The sequence below is a fragment of the Salmo salar genome, unplaced genomic scaffold (genome assembly GCF_905237065.1).
Source record: "Salmo salar unplaced genomic scaffold, Ssal_v3.1, whole genome shotgun sequence".
Classification (NCBI taxonomy): Eukaryota; Metazoa; Chordata; class Actinopteri; order Salmoniformes; family Salmonidae; genus Salmo; species Salmo salar.
This window is the reverse complement of record NW_025547324.1, coordinates 79257-103722: the sequence shown is the minus strand read 5'-3', so window position 1 is coordinate 103722 and position 24466 is coordinate 79257. Positions and strand designations below refer to the sequence as shown.

The 24466-nt window shown below is 41.3% G+C and overlaps 1 protein-coding gene across 3 annotated transcripts in view; it reads left to right on the top strand.

The window, feature by feature from the left end:
• LOC106594644 (E3 ubiquitin/ISG15 ligase TRIM25) overlaps nucleotides 1-24198 on the top strand; it is a 31579-nt gene extending 7381 nt beyond the window's left edge. Inside the window, exons 3-5 of one of the 3 annotated variants that reach the window (XR_006762832.1) lie at nucleotides 185-292; nucleotides 666-786; nucleotides 897-1033. Coding sequence is in view for 2 of the 3 variants with exons in the window: in XM_045711183.1 (XP_045567139.1) it covers nucleotides 24030-24056 (27 nt within the window). In the remaining variant the exon portion in view is untranslated. Of the gene's footprint in view, nucleotides 1-184; nucleotides 293-665; nucleotides 787-896; nucleotides 1034-24029 lie in introns of those variants that run through there. The other 2 variants (XM_045711183.1, XM_045711182.1) reach the window with 2 other exon arrangements.
• The last annotated feature ends 268 nt before the right edge of the window (nucleotides 24199-24466 follow it).

Below are 24466 nucleotides of genomic sequence, written 5' to 3'. Positions count from 1 at the left end.
CAAGGTGTTAGGTTGTGAACAGAGTATGAACTCAAACGGATGCAGAGAAAAGCTCAAACCAAGTTTATTCAGCCCACTGAATGCTGCATCTGCATAGCACAGCTTGTACATAATCAATCAATCATTTATTACAGTATGTCAAGTAAAGGGTGTGACTTCTCAGAAATGTTCATCTGTTTCCCAGAACTGCCTGTTGGGCTGTTGTTGAGCGGCTGGTATCACCCTTCTCCCATTATCCCCCACGTTGTTCCTCCTCTGCTTCTGGGAGGAACCAGGCGGGGCCACAGAGCAGGTAAGTACAGATTCTTCTCCAGTGACGCCAACGTGATACTACCTCTGTTACGCTGAACACATATCCTAGATCTAGAGGAACTTGATTTACAAATAGCAAAATGTTCTGTGTAGGTGTTATGATTGAGGTGATGTGTGTTCCAACTTCCACTGCCAACAAGGAATACAACTGCTTAACAAATTGCATTGGTGTCAACCATACTTTTCTTCAGTCTAATCCAGCTGATCCCAGTTTTACCTGTTGTAAATCTTTTTTTTATCGTAACAAACTGTTTAAAGATTCCTGACATATATTTGAGACTTTAACAGTTGGTATTAAATCAGTTTTTCTGATGTTTTTTTGTTTTGTTTGTTCATCATGTTTTGACCTCCAGACTCCCCCATCTCATCCCACCAACTCTGTCAGTCCAGCAGGCCCCACAATGCAGCCTCCACACCACTGCAGTAACAGCCACATCTTCCCATCACAAAGCTTCAGTACTATCTCAATGTGTTGTAAGTCCTGTACAGCACTTGGTACTCATCACTGTTGAGACAATGTTACAGCTGATAACATGTAATGACATTTCCAACCTAACCAACCCCCTCTGATTCTTCTCATTCAGGATTTACCATCCAGGATCCTGTGTTAACGTCAATGTGAAACAGCATTGACCCGTGATCACCACCAACCAGGGCTCCACAGCGGTATCCTTCGATGTCCAGGCTTCGCTCAAGATCAACTGAAGGAGATTTGGAAGGATCCAAGTGAGCAAAATTTACATTTTTTGTTGTTGTTCATATGTATTTTCAACGTCTTTTGATCATAGGGATGGCCTCCCGAGAGAGCACACCAGGCAGCAAACAGCACTTTGATGTGATTGGCTGGTCAGCAGGAAGTATTATCTGGCTAAACAGAAGGGATGATGGATCTGACAGAGAATGTTTTTTATGGAATGATGTCAGGTTAATATTGTCAATAAAACAGGTGAAATGTACAGAACGACTTGATTGATCAATTAATAACACACCAAACTGTTGTTTTAATACATGGAAGAATTTGATTAGTCAAGGTACAATACACAAAAACATTTATGGAATGACTAGACTAGTCAAAGTATATGGAATAACTTGAGCAGTAAATGCATGATACTGACTTGGACATTCAACATGAGACAGTCATTCGTTTTTTATCAGTTTTTCCTCTAGTGACATATTGGCCCCTTGTCAGTGGCACTAGGAGTGAAGGGCCCGACAGGCATACTGCAAATTATAATGTAATAACCAAACATTTCTGTAATAACTCATTATAATGTAATAACTTAAGGTATAATGTAATTTCCCCCCATTTTAATTAAGTATTCGTTATTTCAAATGTATTAAGCATTTGCCCCAATTTCAAGTGCAGAATGTTTTAAGGCCCAAGTAAATGTGATATTCCTGTGTTTTTATATATATTTTCACATTATGATGTAATAATACTGTGAAATTGCGAAAATGATAATGCCCTTTTAGTGTAACAGCTGTTTGAAAACACCACTTGACTTTTCAGCCTGTTTTGGTGGGATGGAGTTTTGGCCTGCAAAATGTGTTAATATACCAGTATCCCAGCTGAACACCAGATCCTGAATGGGTGCATTTAACAAATTTAATCTGTTCACTTTGATATGTTATCAAGTCTGTTAAATACTTCAAATTGTGAAGGTGGAGCACAAAAAGGGGGTAAGATTCTTTTAAAACTCACTGTGAGCATTTTTGATGAAAGTTAACTAAAGAGGTGAAGTTTATGTTAACCTATATTCTATTTACAAAATTCTGTTTATCAAACAATCATGAACATCATCTGTTGTCTGCCTTGAAACGGTGCTGTTAAAGATACTGCTTGTGTTTATCATATAAATGCACGAGAAGATTAAAAACATGTCTCCGAGGCCGGGTGACAACGGTAGATAGCTAGCCGTAAACCGGTAGACAGTGTCCTTCGTCCCGCCGGTCGGCCACTCTTTTTCTGTAGGTCTATTACAGAAGGCGAGTGCAGATGTTTGGCAGGCAGGAGCGAAGGACACTCTCTGCTGGCTAGCTAACTAGCATGCTATCTAGCTAGCACATGGTGTCCCTAACTAGCATGCTAGCAAGTTAGCTAACACACAGTGTACCTCCAGCCTCCCAACTGCTCTGCTAGCGGGAGGCGGGGGTGACCGGTAGACAGTGTCCTTCGTCCCCGCATGTTGGGCACGGTTTTCTCCGGTACACAGCAGTAGGGAAGCAGGGGTGACACCAGGTGCTTGCTAACTAGCAAGCTAGCACCAAGTTTAGCTAACTAGCAAGCTAGCTGGTTAGCTAGAACATGATGTTGCCCAGCCTCCCACCTGCTGTGCCATCGGGAAGCGGGAGCGACCAGTAGACAGTGTCCTCTGCCCCCGCCTGTCAGGCACTGTTTTCCCACAATTCTGTTAATGACAGTGAGGACAGGTATTCGGCAGATGGTCACGAAGGACACTGTATAAAAATAACTCAGATAATACTTTTATTACCCTTTTGACCCACATTCAAAAGTCTCACAAGCAAAAGTCGTACTTTTCTCTGAGTTGTAAAGGCAAGCAGAGCAGAAACCAGCTACTCTTTAGTTGGCTGATGTAGCTGGCAAGGTAACTGATTGACTCAACAGAAAAAAAACTAGACTGGTGTTTATTCCCACTGTTGAGCTAGTTGTGAAACTGACATTTAACGTTAGCTAATGTTTCATCCCGTCTCGGCTGTTACAAACAACGCAAACGAGCGAACAAAAAAGCACTATAGGTTGGAGGCATGTAAAACGTCCGCCATCTCAAACTGACATGTAACGTTAGTGTTGTAATGTTCCATCCCGTCTCGACTGAGGTGAATGAACTAGCTAACTAGTACCTACCACAGCCAGTTCAGCTCTAGCATCCAGCCTTAGCCTCTAGCTATCTGTCAGATAGGGTGGCAGGTAGCCTAGAGCGTTGGGTCAGTAAACGAAAGGTCTCTGGATCTAGTCCCCAAACAAATGTGAAAAGTCTGTCAATGTGCCCTTGAACAAGACACTTAACCTCTATGGGCTAGGTGGGATGCTAGCGTGCCACCCGTGGTGCACTCCATCAACAGCAGGTGCATTTCAAGAGCGGCAAATTTGAATCCAAATAAATGTCAAAATTCAAATTTTTCAAACATACAACTATTTTACACCCTTTGAAAGATAAACATCTCCTTAATCTAACCACGTTTTACGATTTCAAAAAGGTTTTACGGCGAAAGCATAAATTTAGAGTATGTTAGGACAGTACATTTACAAGAGTTGTGTGTAATGTTTTGTCAAGTCAAAGACAGGGTCACCAAAACCATAAAACCAGCTAAAATGATGCACTAACCTTTTACAATCTCCATCAGATGACACTCCTAGGACATTATGTTAGACAATGCATGCATTTTTAGTTCTATCAAGTTCATATTTATATCCAAAAACAGCGTTTTACTATGGCATTGATGTTGAGGAAATCGTTTCCCTCCAATAACCGGCAGTCAAGTCAGCGTCACAAATTAAATAATTAAAATTAGAAAACATTGGTAAAATATTATATTGTCATTTAAAGAATTATAGATTTACATCTCTTGAACGCAATCAACTTGCCAGATTTAAAAATAACCTTACTGGGAAATCACACTTTGCAATAATCTGAGCACTGCGCCCAGAAAAATACGCGTTGCGATACAGACTAGACGTCATGTTGGGGAGATCTAAAATCGAAAATACTATGTAAATAATCCATTACCTTTGATTCTCTTCATCAGATGTCACTTCCAGGTATCACAGGTCCATAACGAATGTAGTTTTGTTCAAAAAAGCTCATCATTTATGTCCAAAAATCTCCGTCTTGTTAGCACATGATCTAAGCCAGCCGGACTTCTCGTCATGAACGAGGGGAAAAAATATATTTACGTTCGTTCAAACATGTCAAACGTTGTATAGCATAAATCATTAGGGCCTTTTTAACCAGAACATGAATAATATTCAAGGTGGACGAATGCATACTCTTTTATAACGTATTGGAACGAGGGTACCCAACATGAACTAGCGCGCCAGGTGTCTAATGGGCCATCATCGTTCCATGGCTCTTGTTCGGTCAGATCTCCCTCCAGAAGACTCAAAACACTTTGTAAAGGCTGGTGACATCTAGTGGAAGCAATAGGAAGTGCCAAAATATTCCTCAGCCCCTGTGTTTTTCAATGGGATAGGTTTAAAGTCAATACAACACATCAGGTATCCACTTCCTGTCAGAAAATGTCTCAGGGTTTTGCCTGCCAAAAGAGTTCTGTTATACTCACAGACACCATTCAAACAGTTTTAGAAACTTTAGAGTGTTTTCTATCCATATATAATAAGTATATGCATATTCTAGTTACTGGGTAGGATTAGTAACCAGATTAAATCGGGTACATTTTTTTTATCCAGACGTGCAAATGCTGCCCCCTAGCCCTAACAGGTTAACCCAAGCTCTGGATAAGAGTGTCTGCTAAATGATGTAAATAGTGCTGTAACAATAGCAACATCATATTGCTATCTAACAGCTGTTGTGTGTATGGAAATGTTTTGTAGCCTTTGTTTTCAAGAGGTAAATGAACTTGGCTAGCATCCCGCAGTTGGTGTACCATTAGAGCCAGAGCTAGCCAAAAAAGTTAAAGCTGTTATTTTTGCCTCAATCACACTAGATCTGAATCAGGACCGTCGCCATGAGGGGGCTAAAGGAGGATTAGCCCACGCATTTCAAACTTCATTTTTTTGTTTTATGACCCTGTATAAAAATATCAAAAAAGTTTCAATGATTGAGTGACAGGTTGGCGCAAAAATGTCTTATTCCTTCCTGATTCCGTGAATCTTCCAACCGGGTTTTCAAAGAATGTTGGGAAAGTTACCAGATTTTTGCATCTACCTGGGACAGAACTCACCCACTGTCTATATAATAGACCGAGCTCCCTAAGTAACAATGAGATGACAACTGTGACCTATCGGCTCTATTCGGCCATACGTATTAATATTCGAAATTTAGTTTTTTACATTGAATAAAAGCAGAGAGTCAGAGATAGAAAATAGTATATCATACACTACAGTTGAGGAACAATGGGAAAGTAATTCTGCTTTGAAAGTTGATAAACTTGTAACCCCACTTTTGAGGAAATGGGCCTTGAATGTTTTGGTACACCTACTGGAGAGCTCTTCTTTGTCTACACCCATTCAGTATCGACCCCATCCATCTCTTTAAGGATTCATATGTGAGGCCATGTGCTAAACAGAGTGAGAACAGTAGTGTACTAAACAACCAAAGATTTCAAGACTAAAGACTGGTTTATACTACATCTATTGACATGTCTGTAGACAGTTGTCGCATTGACATCATGAAGATTATATTGTAGTCTGACATCAAACTTCTAGTTGTCGTTATGAAAATGTATAAACACAAAAACGACAGACAGCATGACATCAGCAGCCTGGTGATCCAAATTAGCATAACTGGTGTATATATATTTCCACACTATGAGGTTGGAATAATGCTGGACTAATAATACTGGAATAATAATACTGGAATAATAATACTGAGAAATTGTGGAAATGATGATAATGCCCTTAGAGTGTAACACCAGATCCCAAATGAGTGCATTTCACACATCTGTTCACATTGACGTCTTATCTAGTGTTTTTAATACTTATAATTGTGGAAGTGGAGCACAAAATAGGGGTAAGATACTTTTAAAACTCATTTTGAGCATGTTTTTGTGAAAGATAACTGAAGAGGTAAAGTTTGTGTTAAGAAACACGGTTTGGCGGGTCATGTTTCAGAGGACTCATGCCTCTACCTTTGCCTCCCGAGCCCGTTGGGGAGTTGGAGCGATGAGACAAGATCGTAATTGGGGAGAAAAAGGGGGTAAAAAAAAGACCTCTGGAAAATTCTGCCTGTTTTAGGATGGAGTTTTTGGGTGGAGTTTTGGGGTTGAGATTTTTGGGATGGAGTTTTGGCCTGCAAAATGAGTTAATAGACCAATAAGAAAGAGGTTCCCAAGTGAACACCAGATCCCAAATGACTGCATTTCACAAATTTTATCTGTTCACATTGACATTTTATCAAGTGTTTTTAATTGTGGTGGAGCATAAAATGGGGGTAAGATTATTTTCTAACTCATTTTGACAATTTTTCTATGAAAGTTAACTGAAAAGGTAAAGTTTCTGTTATAATATATAATCTAATTCTAATAGTCTGTTTATCAAAACATCATGAACATCCTCTGTTGTCTGTCTAGAAACGGTGCTGTTAAAGATACCGCTTGTGTTTGTCATCATATGTGACTCACCACCTGGATTCGTTCTTACGTAGCAAAATTTGAAATGGTGTTTTTTATATTGCATAAAAGCAGACTCAGAGCTACAAAATGGTATATCATGCACTGCATTTGAGCAACAATGGGAAAGTAATTCTGCTTTGAAAGTAGATCAACTTGTAAACTCACTTTTGAGAAAATGGCCTTTGAATGTTTTGGTATCTAGTGAAGAGCTCTTCTTTGTCTACACCCATTCAGCATCGTTCACGCCCTCTTACGCTTTAGCCCTACCCATCTCGTTTTGTTCTCGGAGCACACAATTGATGCTCTGGCCGATGATTTATTTACCTATGGATAACATCTGATGGCAACAACTTCGTTATGCTTTTTTGCAGACGTTTTTTGGCCCCGACCATATTTAACGGTTGTGGTTGTCACGTCCTGACCTTTGTAAGGGGTCATTTTCTATAGTAGAGTGGTCAGGGCGTGACAGGGGGTGTTTTTGTGTTTTTCTAGGTTTTAGTTCTAGGTTTTCTATTTCTATGTTGGGTTTTTGGGTTGATCTCCAATTGGAGGCAGCTGGTCCTCGTTGCCTCTGATTGGAGATCATATTTAAGTTGGGGTGTTCCTGTTGTGTTTTGTGGGTTGTTAATTTTTGAGTAGTGTTTGCCTGCTTTACGGCTTTGTTATTTTAAGTGGTTGGTGTATTGCATTTAGTTTCACAATAAACAAAAAGATGTGGAACTACGAACACGCTGCGTTTTGGTCCGATCCTTCAGAAAGCCGTGACAGAACAACCCACCAAAAAAGGATCAAGCAGCGTGGGAGGAAGTATCTGGAGTCATGGACTTGGGAGGAAATCCTGAATGGGAAAGGACCCTGGAGCCAGGCTGGGGAGTATCGTCACCCAAGGGAGGAAATAGAAGAAGCAAAGAGGGAGTGACGATACTATGAGGCGCTATATCCTCCAAGAGGCAAGGTGGAGAGGCAGTTGCAGAGGGAGGTGTTTAGTCCCAGAGTCATTAGCTTAGTGATGAGCTTTGAGGGCACTATGGTGTTGAACGCTGAGCTGTAGTCAATGAATAGCATTCTCACATAGGTGTTCCTTTAGTACAGGTGGGAAAGGGCAGTGTGGAGTGCAATAGAGATTGCATCATCTGTCGACCTTTTGGGGCGGTATACAAATTGGAGTGGGTCTAGGGTTTCTGGGATGATGGTGTTGATGTGAGCCATGACCAGCCTTTCAAAGCACTTCATGGCTACAGACGTGAGTGCTACGGGTCGGTAGTCATTTAGGCAGGTTACCTTAGTGTTCTTGGGCACAGGGACTGTGGTGGTCTGCTTAAAACATGTTGGTATTACAGACTCGGACAGGGAGAGGTTGAAAACGCCATTGAAGACATTTGCCAGTTGGTCATGCTCGCAGTACACGTCCTGGTAATCCATCTGGCCCGGCGGCCTTGTGAATGTTGACCTGTTTAATATTCTTACTATCATCGGCTGCGGAGAGCGGGATCACACACTCTTCTGGAACAGCTGGTGCTCTCATGCATGTTTCATTGTTATTTGCATCAAAGCAAGCTTAGAATTAGTTTAGCTCGTCTGGTAGGCTCGTGTCACTGGGCAGCTCTCGGCTGTGATTCCCCTTGTATTCTGTAATGGTTTGCAAGCCCTTCCACATCTGACAAGCTTCAGAGCCGGTGTAGTAAGATTCGATCCTAGTAATGTATTGATGCTTTGCCTGTATGATGGTTTGTTGGAGGGCATAGCAGGGATTTCTTATAAGATTCCGGGTTAGAGTCCCGCTCCTTGAAAGCGGCAGCTCTAGCCTTTAGCTCAGTGCGGATGCTGCCTGTAATCCATGGCTTCTGGTTGGGGTATGAACGTACGGTCACTGTTGGGACAGACATCATCGATGCACTTATTGATGAAGACAATGACTGATGTGGTGTTCTCCTCAATGCCATCGGAGGAATCCCGGAACATATTCCAGTCAGTGCTAGCAAAACTGTCCTGTAGCTTAGAATCTGCTTCATCTGAGCACATTTTTATTGATCTAGTCACTGGTGCTTCCTGCTTTAACCTCTATGGGACCGGCGGGACGAATTCGTCCCACCTACGTAACATCCACTGCCAGCCTGTGGCGCGATTTTCAAAATCTTCAAAATCCTATTACTTCAATTTCTCAAACATATGACTATTTTACAGCCATTTAAAGATAAGACTCTCGTTAATCTAACCACACTGTCCGATTTCAAAAAGGCTTTACAACGAAAGCAAAACATTAGATTATGTCAGCAGAGTACCAAGCCAGAAATAATCAGACACCCATTTTTCAAGCCAGCATATAATGTCACCAAAACCCAGAAGACAGCTAAATGCAGCACTCACCTTTGATGATCTTCATCAGATGACAACCCTAGGACATTATGTTATACAATACATGCATGTTTTGTTCAATCAAGTTCATATTTATATCAAAAACCAGCTTTTACATTAGCATGTGACGTTCAGAACTAGCATACCCCCGCAAACTTACGGGGAATTCGCTAACATTTTACTAAATTACTCACGATAAACGTTCACAAAAAGCATAACAATTATTTTAAGAATTATAGATACAGACCTCCTCTATGCACTCGATATGTCCGATTTTAAAATAGCTTTTTGGTGAAAGCACATTTTGCAATATTCTAAGTACATAGCCCAGGCATCACGGGCTCGCTATTTAGACACCCGGCAAGTTTAGCACTCACCATAATCATATTTACTATTATAAAAATGTCATTACCTTTTGTTGTCTTCGTCAGAATGCACACCCAGGACGTCTACTTCAATAACAAATGTTGGTTTGGTCCAAAATAATCCATCGTTATATCCGAATAGCGGCGTTTTGTTCGTATGCGTTCCAGACACTATCCGAAATAGTAAAGAAGTGTCGCGCTTGGCGCAATTCCTGACAATAAAATTCAAAGTATTCCATTGCCGTACGTCGAAGCATGTCAACCGCTGTTTAAAATCAATTTTTACGTCATTTTTCTCGTAGAAAAGCGATAAAATTCCGACAGGGAATCTCCTTTTCGGCAAACAGAGGAAAAAATCCCAAAGGCGGGGGCGGTCGGGGTCACGCGCATAAGCTAGTGTCTCTTGATGGGCCACTTGAGAAAGGCGATAATGTGTTTCAGCCTGGGGCTGGAATGACGACATTCTCTTTTTTCCCGGGCTATGAGAGCCTATGGACGACGTGGGAAGTGTCACGTTAGAGCAGAGATCCTTAGTAAATGATAGAGATGGCAAAGAAGTTCCAGAAATGGTCAGACAGGCCACTTCCTGTAAAGGAATCTCTCAGGTTTTGACCTGCCATTTGAGTTCTGTTATACTCACAGACACCATTCAAACAGTTTTAGAAAATTTAGGGTGTTTTCTATCCATATGTAATAAGTATATGCATATTCTAGTTACTGAGTAGGAGTGGTAACCAGATTAAATCGGGTATGTTTTTATCCAGCCGTGTCAATGCTGCCCCCCTAGCCCTAACAGGTTAATTTTTGCTTGTAAGCAGGAATCAGGAGGATAGAATAATGGTCAGATTTGCCAAAAGGAGGGCGAGGGAGAGCTTTGTGTGTGGAGTATAGGTGGTCTAGAGTTCTTTTCCTCTGGTTGCACATTTAAACATGCTGATAGAAATTTGCTAAAACGGATGTATGTTTCCCTGCATTAAATTCCCTGGCTACTAGGAGCGCCGCCTCTGGGTGAGCGTTTTCTTGTTTGCTTATGGAGGAATACAGCTCATTCAATGCTGTGTTAGTGCCAGCCTCTGACTGTGGTGGTATGTAAACAACTTCAAAGAATACAGATGAAAACTCTCTAGGTACATAGTTTGGTCTACAGCTTATCATGAGAAACTCTACCTCAGGCAAGCAATAGCTCGAGACTTCCTTAGATGTCGTGCATCAGCTGTTGTTTACAAAAATACATAGACCGCCGCCCCTTGTCTTACCAGGCACCGCTATTGTATCCTGCCGGTACAGCGTGTAACCAGCCAGTTGTATGTTGATGTTGTCATCGTTCATGTCATCTTGACTCTGTCAAGCATAAGATATTGCAGTCGTGAAAGTCGTGAAAGGAAAAAGAGGATTCTGCTAGTCCGTGGTGAGAAATCGCAGTCCTGATGTCTAGAAGTTATTTTTGGTCATGAGAGACGGTAGCAGCAACATCATGTACAAAATAAGTAAAATAATGAGTTACAAACAATGCAAGTAAGCGAACAAAAAAACACAATTAGCCCGCTCATTTCAGACTTCAGTTTATATCCCTGTATAAAAATAGCAGAAACATTTCAATTATTGAGTGACAGGTTGGCGCACAAAAATATTTCTCTTCTGCACTGTGTCATTGTGTATAGACAGCCTGGTCTCATAGACTAGATGTACTGTGTCATGTAGACAGCCTGGTCTCATAGACTAGGGTAGAAACTCAAGTTTTTTATTACTATATCTCGACACATTGATGAAAATAATCATGGCCTCTAAACCTTCAAGCTGCATACTGGACCCTATTCCAACTAAACTACTGAAAGAGCTGCTTCCTGTGGTTGGCCCTCCTATGTTGAACATAATCAAATCACATTTTTTCATAATGCCCTTCTTACATCTGCTGATATCTCAAAGTGCTGTACAGAAACCCAGCCTAAAACCCCAAACAGCAAGCAATGCAGGTGTAGAAGCATGGCACGGCTCTCTATCCACCAGATGTGTACCAGACTCACTAAAAGTGGCCGTAATAAAGCCTCTCTTGAAAAAGCCAACCCTTGACCCATAAAATATATAAAACTATCGGCCTATATCGAATCTCCCATTCCTCTTAAATTTTTTTGAAAAAGCTGATGCACAGCAACTCACTGCCTTCCTGAAGACAATGTATACGAAATGCTTCAGTCTGGTTTTAGACCCCATCATAGCACTGAGACTTCACTTGTGAAGGTGGTAAATGACCTTTTAATGGCTTCACACCGAGGCTCTGCATCTTTCCTCGTGCTCCTAGACCTTAGTGCTGCTTTTGATACCAACAATCACCACATTCTTTTGGAGAGATTGGAAACCCAAATTGGTTTACACGGACAAGTTCTGGCCTGGTTTCGATCTTATCTGTCGGAAAGATATCAGTTTGTCTCTGTGGATGGTTTGTCCTCTGACAAATCAACTGTAAATGTCGGTGTTCCTCAAGGTTCCGTTTTAGGACCACTATTGTTTTCACTATATATCTTACCTCTTGGTGATGTCATTCAGAAACGTAATGTTAACTTTCACTGCTATGAGGATGACACCCAGCTGTACATTTCGATGAAACATGGTGAAGCCCTAAAATTGCCCTCCCTGGAAGCATGTGTTTCCGACATAAAGAAGTGGATGGTGGCAAATCTTCTACTTTTAAACTCGGACAAAACAGAGATGCTTGTTCTAGGTCCCAAGAAACAAAGAGATCTTCTGTTGAATCTGACAATTAATCTTGATGGTTGTACAGTCGTCTCAAATAAAAAACTGTGAAGGAACTCGGCGTTACTCTGGACTTTGATCTCTCTTGACGAACATATCAAGACTGTTTCAAGGACAGCTTTTTTACATCTACGTAACATTGCAAAGATAAGAAACTTTCTGTCCAAAAATGATGCAGAAAAATGTATCTATGCTTTAGTCACTTCTAGCTTAGACTATTGCAATGCTCAGCTTTCTGGCTACCCGGATAAAGCACTAAATACATTTCAGTTAGTGCTGAACACGGCTGCTAGAATCTTGACTAGAACCAAAAAATGTGATCATATTACTCCAGTGCTACCCTCCCTATACTGGCTTCCTGATAAGGCAAGGGCAAATTTCAAGGTTTTACTGCTAACCTACAAAGCATTACATGGGCTTGCTCCTACCCATCTTTCCGATTTGGTCCTGCCGTACTGTCACGCACACCTCTTGTAAGAGGGAACGCAACACCCTGCTACAACTCAACTCCCCGTGGAGGGAAAGAGTTATGGGATTGTAGGTGCAGTTCGGGATGACAGAGGCAGAGATTAGTACCGTTTACAGGGAATTTATTTCCTTCACACGGTAATTTTGGGAAAAGGGGCTGGACGGAACCAAAGAAAAGAAAGTAAAAGTTAAAGAGCCCCCTCTCCTACCTACCCACTACTTACTTAATACCTAACTCGCATCACCTGGCGCACTAACCAAAATACAGGGGATGGTCCGCCCAGGTCTTACCGAGTGTGCATAGACATAGTAAATACTACAGGTATATGTATGGCCGCAGGCCTCTTGCCTTAGCAATCCCAAGGTGCCTTTCCCTTCCCCAATGGGAACAAATGAAACAGAATAATACAAACATAAAGTGAACAATTTCACTGTTTTTGATTACAGTAACAAACGTTAGCAGAACCGGCTACAAAATACTTTACAAAAATTCATACAGACCAACAACGAAACACAGGACATACCAAGAAGCTCTCTCCTAACAAAGGAACACTGTCATTTAAAGCTGCCTAAGGAGTCGGTAATTGCAGACAACTGTATGTCCTGACGAGAGGGCGGGGTCAGAGCGCCAATCTGCAATGGGGCCGACCAATCAGCTGCTTAGAATTTCAGGAAGCCATCCCGAAACACACACATACAAACAAACCCACAAACAAAGAACCTGGGGAACGTAACACGTACATACCTACACTTACGCTACGGTCACAAGACGCAGGCCTCCTAATTGTCCCTAGAATTTCTAAGCAAACAGCTGGAGGCAGGGCTTTCTCCTATAGAGCTCCATTTTTATGGAATGGTCTGCCTATCCATGTGAGAGACGCAGACTCGGTCTCGACCTTTAAGTCTTTATTGAAGACTCATCTCTTCAGTAGGTCCTATTATTGAATTTAGTCTGGCCCAGGAGTGTGAAGGTTAACGGAAAGGCACTGGAGCAACGAACCGCCCTTGCTGTCTCTGCCTCCCCTCTCTCCACTGGGATTCTCTGCCTCTAACCCTATTACAGGGGCTAAGTCACTGGCTTACTGGTGCTCTTCCATGCCGTCCTTAGGAAGGGTGCGTCATTTGAGTGGGTTGAGTCACTGACGTGATCTTCCTGTCCGGGTTGGTGCCCCCCCTTGGGTTGTGCCATGGCGGAGATCTTTGTGGGCTATACTCGGCCTTGTCTCAGGATGGTAAGTTGGTGGTTGAAGATATCCCTCTAGCGGTGTGGGGCCTGAGCTTTCACAAAGTGGGTGGGGTTATAGCCTTCCTGTTTGGCCCTGTCCGGGGGTATCGTAAGACGGGGCCACAGTGTTTCCCGACCCCTCCTGTCTCAGCCTCCAGTATTTATGCTGCAGTAGTTTATGTGTCGGGGGGCTTGGGTCAGTCTGTTATATCTGGAGTATTTCTCCTGTCTTATCCGATGCCCTGTGTGAATTTATGTATGCTCTCTCTAATTCTCTCTCTTTCTCTCTTTTTCTCTCTTTCTCTCTTTCTCTCTTTCTTTCTTTCTTTCTTTCTTTCTTTCTTTCTTTCTTTCTCTCAGAGGACCTGAGCCCTAGGACCATGCCTCAGGACTGCCTGGCCTGATGACTCCTTGATGTCCCCAGTCCACCTGGCCGTGCTGATGCTTCAGTTTCAACTGTTCTGCCTGCGGCTATGGAACCCTGACCTGTTCACCGGACGTGCTACCTGTCCCAGACCTGCTGTTTTCAACTCTCTAGAGACAGCAGGAGCAGTAGAGATACTCTGAATGATCGCCTATGAAAAGCCAACTGACATTTACACCTGAGGTACTGACCTGTTGCACCCTCGACATCCACTGTGATTATTTTTATTTGACCCTGCTGGTCATCTATGAACATTTGAACATCTTGGCCATGTTCTGTTATAATCTCCACCCGGCACAGCCAGAAGAGGACTGGCCACCCCTCATAGCCTGGTTCCTCTCTAGGTTTCTTCCTAGTTTCTGGCCTTTCTAGGGAGTTTTTCCTAGCCACCGTGTTTCTACACCTGCGTTGCTTGGGGTTTTAGGCTGGGGTTCTGTACAGCACTTTGTGACATCAGCTGATGTAAGAATGGCTTTATAAATACATTTCATTTGATATAGATGCACTGTGTCACTGTGTGTAGACAGCCTGGTCTCATAGACTAGATGCACTGTGTCACTGTGTGTAGACAGCCTGGTCTCATAGACTAGATGCACTGTGTCACTGTGTATAGACAGCCTGGTCTCATAGACTAGATGCACTGTGTCACTGTGTGTTGACAGCCTGGTCTCATAGACTAGATGTACTGTGTCACTGTGTGTAGACAGCCTGGTCTCATAGACTAGATGCACTGTGTCACTGTGTGTAGACAGCCTGGTCTCATAGTAAATGTAAATCCAGGACACTCAGATAGATTAGTATGATATGTTATGTTTGTATGGTTAGATAAGACTGAAGGTTACTTAAAGGTGCAATATGCAGAAATTGCTCCGCCATTTGCTGGTTGCTAAAATTCTAATGGTAGGCCTAATTTCAGTTTGTTACAAAACAAGCAGTAATTGTTTAGAGAATCATTATACCATATGAACCCGCTGTGAAATATATTTTCCATAACCAAAAATATTGTGTTTTCATCTGTTTAAAGCTGGTGTACAAAACTGACAGTAAAAGATGCAGAAACGAAACTTAAGAACGGGAAACATAGAAAAAGTGCATATAGAACACATCTACAGCTGATTAGACTTGCTTTAAATTAGAAATTAAAGATCTATAACTCAATGTTTCTATGTGGATTTGGTCAGGTCGCCCCCAAAAACTTTGACATATTGCAGCGTTAACCTGTTAGGGCTAGGGGGCAGCATTGACACGGCTGGATAAAAAACATACCCGATTTAATCTGGTTACCACTCCTACTCAGTAACTAGAATATGCATATACTTATTACATATGGATAGAAAACACCCTAAATTTTCTAAAACTGTTTGAATGGTGTCTGTGAGTATAACAGAACTCAAATGGCAGGTCAAAACCTGAGAGATTCCTTTACAGGAAGTGGCCTGTCTGACCATTTCTGGAACTTCTTTGCCATCTCTATCATTTACTAAGGATCTCTGCTCTAACGTGACACTTCCCACGTCGTCCATAGGCTCTCAGAGCCCGGGAAAAAGAGAATGTCGTCATTCCAGCCCCAGGCTGAAACACATTATCGCCTTTCTCAAGTGGCCCATCAAGAGACACTAGCTTATGCGCGTGACCCCGACCGCCCCCGCCTTTGGGATTTTTTTCCTCTGTTTGCCGAAAAGGAGATTCCCTGTCGGAATTTTATCGATTTTCTACGAAAAAATGACGTAAAAATTGATTTTAAACAGCGGTTGACATGCTTCGACGTACGGCAATTGAATACTTTGAATTTTATTGTCAGGAATTGCGCCAAGCGCCGACACTTCTTTACTATTTCGGATAGTGTCTGGAACGCACGTAACAAAACGCCGCTATTCGGATATAACGATGGATTATTTTGGACCAAACCAACATTTGTTATTGAAGTAGACGTCCTGGGTGTGCATTCTGACGAAGACAACAAAAGGTAATGACATTTTTATAATAGTAAATATGATTATGGTGAGTGCTAAACTTGCCGGGTGTCTAAATAGCGAGCCCGTGATGCCTGGGCTATGTACTTAGAATATTGCAAAATGTGCTTTCACCAAAAGCTATTTTAAAATCGGACATATCGAGTGCATAGAGGAGGTCTGTATCTATAATTCTTAAAATAATTGTTATGCTTTTTGTGAACGTTTATCGTGAGTAATTTAGTAAAATGTTAGCGAATTCCCCGTAAGTTTGCGGGGGTATGCTAGTTCTGAACGTCACATGCTAATGTAAAAAGCTGGTTTTTGATATAAATATGAACTTGATTGAACAAAACATGCATGTATTGTATAACATAATGTCCTAGGGTTGTCATCTGATGAAGATCATCAAAGGTGAGTGCTGCATTTAGCTGTCTTCTGGGTTTTGGTGACATTATATGCTGGCTTGAAAAATGGGTGTCTGATTATTTCTGGCTTGGTACTCTGCTGACATAATCTAATGTTTTGCTTTCGTTGTAAAGCCTTTTTGAAATCGGACAGTGTGGTTAGATTAACGAGAGTCTTATCTTTAAATGGCTGTAAAATAGTCATATGTTTGAGAAATTGAAGTAATATGATTTTGAAGATTTTGAAAATCGCGCCACAGGATGGCAGTGGCTGTTACGTAGGTGGGACGAATTCGTCCCGCCGGTCCCATAGAGGTTAAGGCAAAAACATATTGTATGTTTCTAGGCTAAAAGATATGAGGTGCTCCGTGTTCCTGCTGGTAGCAGGCCTTAACCTGGATGTGGGGAAATGTCCTGCCTTGGAGTATGGTTGTATCTATCTCCACCAGACCCCTTGGAAATCAGATGACAAACCTGCATGGATTAGCAAGAGAAAACATGGTACGTGTATTTAGACAATTGTAGTCAAGACAGCTTCAGTTTACACCGGAGTATACAGGTTCCAGTACTCTACTAACACTTCACACAACTAATTGGTGCTAGGCAGTAATATAAACATGCACACAGTCCAGTAAGTTTCCCAAAATCCCCAGTTTTTAAAAATCCTGGATGGAGGATTCCAGATTTCCTGCTTATTCCTTCCTGATACCGTGAATCTCCCAACTGGGTTTTCAAAGAATGTTGGGGAAAGTTACCAGATTTTTGCATCTACCTGGGACAGAACACACCCACTGTCTGTATAATAGACCGAGTTCCCTAAGTAACAATGAGATGACAACTGGAACCGACCAGGCTCTATTCGACATAGCAAAATTAGAAATTGTGTTTTTTACATTGAATAAAATTAGAGACTCAGAGATAGAAAATGGTGTATCATACACTACAGTTGAGGAACAATGGGAAAGTAATTCTTCTTTGAAAGTTGATAAACTTGTAACACCACTTTTATAAAAATTGTCCTTGAATGTTTTGGTACACCTACTGGAGAGCTCTTCTTTGTCTACCCTCATTCAGCATTGTTCACACCCTCTTAAGCCTTAGACCCACCCATCTCTTTAAGGATCCACATGTGAGGCCATGTGCTAAACAGAGTGAGTACGGTAGTGTAGTAAACAGAGTGAGTACGGTAGTGTAGTAAACAGAGAGTACGGTAGTGTAGTAAACAGAGTGAGTACGGTAGCGCAGCAAACAGAGTGAGTACGGTAGTGTAGCAAACAGAGTGAGTACCGTAGTGTAGCAAACAGAGTGAGTACGGTAGTGTAGCAAACAGAGTGAGTACGGTAGTGTAGCAAACAGAGTGAGTACCGTAGTGTAGCAAACAGAGTGAGTACGGTAGTGTAGCAAACAGAGTGAGTACGGTAGTGTAGGAAACAGAGTGAGTACGGTAGTGTAGCAAACAGAGTGAGTATGGTAGTGTAGCAAACAGAGTGAGTACAGTAGTGTAGCAAACAGAGTGAGTACGGTAGTGTAGTAAACATGGTGAGTACGGTAGTGTAATAAACAGAGTGAGTACCGTAGTGTAGCAAACAGAGTGAGTACGGTAGTGTAGCAAACAGAGTGAGTACCGTAGTGTAGCAAACAGAGTGAGTACGGTAGTGTAGCAAACAGAGTGAGTACGGTAGTGTAGGAAACAGAGTGAGTACGGTAGTGTAGCAAACAGAGTGAGTATGGTAGTGTAGCAAACAGAGTGAGTACAGTAGTGTAGTAAACAGAGTGAGTACAGTAGTGTAGCAAACAGAGTGAGTACGGTAGTGTAGCAAACAGAGTGAGTACGGTAGTGTAGCAAACAGAGTGAGTACGGTAGTGTAGGAAACAGAGTGAGTACGGTAGTGTAGCAAACAGAGTGAGTACGGTAGTGTAGCAAACAGAGTGAGTACGGTAGTGTAGTAAACAGAGTGAGTACAGTAGTGTAGTAAACAGAGTGAGTACGGTAGTGTAGTAAACAGAGTGAGTACGGTAGTGTAGTAAACAACCAAAGATTACAAGACTACGTTTATCGACATGTCTGTAGACAGTGACATCATGAACATAATATTGTAGTCTGACATCAAATTTGTAGTTGTCGTTATGAAAAAGTATAAACACAAAAATGACATACTGCATTATATTAGCGTGGTGGTCCAAAATAGCATAACTCGTGTATATTTCCACACTATGAGGTTGGAATAATACTGTGAAATTGTGAAAATTATGATACCCTCTTAAGGATCGGACCCTTTTATTAAATTTTCGCCTAAAATGACATACCCAAATTTATCTGCCTGTAGCTCAGGACCTGAAGTAGAGATATGCATTTTCTTGATACCATTTGAAAGGACGCTTTGAAGTTTGTGGAAATGTGAAATGAATGTAGGAGAACATAACACATTAGATCTGGTAAAAGATCATACAAACAACATTTTTCTTTCATCATCTTTGAAAAACAAGAGGAAAGCCATAATGTACTATTCCAGATTAGGCGCAATTTAGATTTTGGCCACTAGATGGCAGCAGTGTATGTGCAAGGTTTTAGACTGATTCAATGAACATTTCTGTTCAAAATGTTCTATCAAGACTGCCCAATTGTGCCTAATTTGATTATTAATACATTTTCAAGTTTAACTGTGCACTCTCCTCAAACAATAGCATGGTATTCTTTCACTGTAATAGCTACTGTAAATCAGACAGTGCAGTTAGGTTAACAAGAATTTAAGCTTTCTGCCCATCTCAGATATGTCTATGTCCTGGGAAATATTCTTGTTACTTACAACTTCATGCTAATCAAATTAGCCTACGTTAGCTCAATCATCTCGCGGGGGGATACTGATCCCGTAGAGGATAATGCCCTTTTAGTGTAACACCAGATCACAAATGAGTGCATTTCACAAATTTAATCTGTTCACATTGACATTTTATCAAGTGTTTTTAATTGTGGAGGTGGAGCATAAAATGGGGGTAAGATTACTTTCTAACTCATTTTGACAATTTTTTATGAAAGTCTCTGTTATAATATATATTCTAATTCTAATAGTCTGTTTATCAAAACATCATGAACATCCTCTGTTGTCTGTCTAGAAACGGTGCTGTTACAGATACTGCTTGTGTTGGTCATCATGTGACTGCATGGGAAGATTAGAACATGTCACCACCCTTTTCTTTATGTTAGTTTAATATGAAAACAAGGTTAATGTAATTCTAATTCTGAAGATGAATAAGAACATTTAGGCATTAAAGTAATTACATTGAAGCAAGGTCTTAGGTTGTGAACAGAGTATGAACTCAAATGAATGCAGAGAAAAGTGTATTTAGCCCACTGGATTCTGCATCTACAGTGCCTTGCAAAAGTTTTCATCTCCCTTGGCGCTTTTCCTATTTTGTTTCATTACAACCTGTAATTTCAATAGATTTTTATTTGGATTTCATGTAATGGACATACACAAAATAGTACAAATTGGTGAAATGAAATAAAAAAAATAAACTTAAAATCGGTGCGTGCGCATGTATTCACCCCCTTTGCTATGAAGCCCCTAAACAAGATCAGGTGCAACCAATTACCTTCAGAAGTCACGTAATTTGTTAAAGAAAGTGCACACAGGTGGAATCTTAGTGTCACATGATCTGTCACATGATCTTAGTATATATGTGTATATATATATATATATATATATATATATATATATATATATATATATATATATATATATATATATATATACACACCTGTTCGGAAAGACCCCAGAGTCTGCAACACCAAGTGGCACCACCAAGCAAGTGGCACCATGAAGACCTAGGAGTTCTCCAAACAGGTCAGGAACAAAGTTGTCGAGAAGTACAGATCAGGGTTGGGTTATAAAAAAATATCAGAAACTTTGAACATCCCAAGGAGCACCATTAAATCCATTATTAAAAATGGAAAGAATTTGGCACCGCAACAAACCTGCCAAGAGAGGGCCGCCCACCAAAACTCACGGACCAGGCAAGGAGGGATTTAATGAGAGGCAACAACGAGACCAAAGATAACCCTGAAGGAGCTGCAAAGCTCCACAGCAGAGATTGGAGTATCTGTCCATAGGACCACTTTAAGCCGTACACTCCACAGAGCTGGGCTTTACGGAAGATTGCCAGAAAAAAGCCATTGCTTAACCCCTGGTCGGGCTGACATCCAGCGAAAAATCCTATCGCCATTTGCATAACAAAATTATTATTATTTTTTTTTTCAAATATAGGACTATAGTATATCGTTTTATAGATACACCTCTCCTGAATCGACCCACGTTGTCCGATTTCAAAAAGGCTTTACAGCAAAAGCACAACATTAGATTATGTTAGAGGAGTACATCGTAAAGTATTCACATAGCCATTTTCCGACCAACCACATGCATCACAAATAACCCAAAAACAGCTAAATGCAGCACTAACCTTTGACAATCTTCATCAGATGACACTCCTAGGACATCATGTTACACAATACATGCATTCTTTTGTTCGATAAAGTTCATATTTATATATAAAAACTGCATTTTACATCGGCGCGTGACGTTGACTAACTATTTTTCCTCAAATGCGTCCGGTGAAACAGCGCTACAATTTACTAAATTACTATTCGAAAACATTTTTAAAATGTAATATTGTCAATCTAAGATTTATAGATTAACATCTCTTCAAAGCACCTGCAGTGCCAGATTTAAAAATAACTTTACTGGGTAATCATACTTTGCGATGAAAGGGGATGCGATACTCAGAAAAATAGGCTTTCGTTACAGGTCAGCGCCATCTTGGAACAATCGCATATCAAATATAGTCTTGTATACTATTGTCAAAAATCCCTTACCTTTGATTGTCTTCATCAGAAGGCACTTCTAGGAATCCCAGGTCCACAACAAATGTATTTTCGTTCGAAAAAATGTATCCTTTATGTCTTCTTGTTAGCGCGTTCTGAAGGCTGCACCAAAAGTACCGTCGTCCGCGGGCTACCTCTCTTACCAAAATTGATTTTTATTTTATTTAGGTTCGTTCAAACATGTCAAACGTTGTATAACATAAATCTCTAGGGCCTTTTTCAACCACAGATCCAATAGCATTCAATCGGGGCGGTTGCATTATCTTTCAAAACGTTTCGAAAGGTGGGGGTAGCCAGGGGCGCCGGCGTCATAATGGTGATGGCCCTCCCCATGTGACTACATTCCACAGCCTCTCTTTCAGGCAGTTTTGACAGTAGGAGACTCAAACCACTTTGTAAAGACTGGGGACATCTAGTGGAAGCAATAGGAAGTGCTCAATGAACCATAGCTCACAGTGTGATTTATAGGCACAGCGCTGAAGTTGAGTCCGCAATTCAGAATTCCACATCAGGTTACGATCTGTCTCGGGGTTTTGACTGCCATATGAGTTCTGTTATACTCACAGACACCATTCAAACAGTTTTAGAAACTTTAGGGTGTTTTCTATCCACATATATTAATTATATGCATATCCTAGCTTCTGAGTTTGAGTAGGAGGCCGTTGAAAATGGGCACGCATTTTTTTCAAAAATCGCTGTGGCGCCCCCTATCCTGGGCGACCGTCAAGAAGTTTTAAAGAACAAAATAAGCAAACATGTTTGGTGTTCACCAGAAGGCATGTGGGAGACTCCCCAAACCTATGGAAGAAGGTACTCTGGTCAGATGAGACTAAAATGTAGCATTTTGGACATCAAGGAAAATGCTATGTCTGCCGCAAACCCAAGACCTCTCATCACCCTGAGAACTCCATCCCCACAGTGAAGCATGGTGGAGGCAGCATCTTTGTGTGTGGATGTTTTTCATCAGCAGGGACTGGGAAACTGGTCAGAATTGAAAGAATGATGGATGATGCTAAATACAGGGAAATTCCTGAGGGAAACCTGTTTCAGTCTTCCAAAGATTTCAGACTGGGACGGAGGTTCACCTTCCAGCAGGACATTGACCTTAATCATACTGCTAAAGCAACACTTGAGTGGTTTATTAAGGGGAAACATTTAAATGTCTTGGAATGACCTAGTCAAAGCCCAGACCTCAATCCAATTGAGAATCTGTGGTATGACTTAGATTGCTGTACACCAGCGGAACCCATCCAACTTGAAGGAGCTGGAACAGTTTTGCCTTGAAGAATGGGCAGAAATCCCAGTGGCTAGATGTGCCAAACGTATAGAGACATACACCAACAGACATGCAGCTGTAATTGCTGCAAAAGGTGGCTCTACAAAGTTTTGACTTGGGGGGGTGAATAGTTATGCACGCTCAAGTTTTCTGTTGCTTTGTCTTATTTCTTGATTGTTTCACAATAAAAACATTTTGCATCTTCAAAGTGGTAGGCATGTTGTGTAAATCAAATGAAAGAAACACCCCAAAAATCAATTTCAATTACAGGTTGTAAGGCAACAAAATAGGAAAAATGACAAGGGGTTGAATACTTGCGCAAGCCACTATACATAGCATAGCTTGTACATAACTGTAACGGGTTGGCAGTCGTGGTGAAGGAATGAGGCACAGGAAGCAGCGAGCAGGGTAGTGGCGTATTTAATTTACACTCACTCATAAAACAAATACTCCCAAACACAGGGGAGAAAATACACACAGCGTAAAATAGCGCCGACACGAACATGAGCCGTCACAATCGAAATAATCCCGCACAACACGGAAGCGGACCAGCTGACATAAATAGCCCCACTAATTAACCAAACTAACACAGGTGCACAAAACCAAAAGAAGGGAACCCCCCCCCCCCCCCATTATCCCCCACGTTGTTCCACCTCCGCTTCTGGGAGGAAAAAGGCGGGGCAACAGAGCAGGTAAGTACAGATTCTTCTCCAGTGACGCCAATGCCAATGTGATACTATACCTCTGCTACACTGAACACATATCCTAGATTTAGAGGAACTTGATTTACAAGTAGCAGAATGTTCTGTAGGTGTTATGATTGAGGTGATGTGTGTTCCCTCTTCCACTGCCAACAAGGAATTCAACTGCTTTACACATTGCATTGGTGTCAACCATACTTTTATTCAGTCTAATCCAGCTGATCCCAGTTTTACCTGTTGTAAATATTTTTTTATCATTACAAACTGTGCCTAAAGTTTCCTGAAATATATTTCAGACTTTAACAGTTGGTATTAAATCAGTATTTCTGATGTTTTTTTGTTTTGTTTGTTCATCATGTTTTGACCTCCAGACTCCCCCATCTCATCCCACCAACTCTGTCAGTCCAGCAGGCCCCACAATGCAGCCTCCACACCACTGCAGTAACAGCCACATCTTCCCATCACAAAGCTTCAGTACTATCGCAATGTGTTGTAAGTCCTGTACAGCACTTGGTATTCATCACTGTTAAGACAATGTTACAGCTGATAACATGTAATGACATTTTCAACCTAACCAACCCCCTCTGATTCTTCTCATTCAGGAAGTACCATCCAGGATCCTGTGTTAACGTCAATGTGAAACAGCATTGACCCGTGATCACCACCAACCAGGGCTCCACAGCGGTATCCTTCGATGACCAGGCTTCGCTCAAGATCAACTAAAGGAGATTTGGAAGGATCCAAGTGAGCAAAATTGACATTTTTTGTTGTTGTACATATGTATTTTCAACGTCTTTTGATCATAGGGATGGCCTCCCGAGAGAGTACACCAGGCAGCAAACAGCACTTTGATGTGATTGGCTGGTCAGCAGGAAGTATTATCTGGCTAAACAGAAGGGATGGTGGATTTGACAGAGAACGTTTTTTATGGAATGATGTCAGGTTAAAACTGTAAATAAAAAAAGGTGAAATGTACAGAATGACTTGATTGATCAACCTGTTGGGGCTCGGGGGCAGTATTGAGACATTTTGAAAAAAA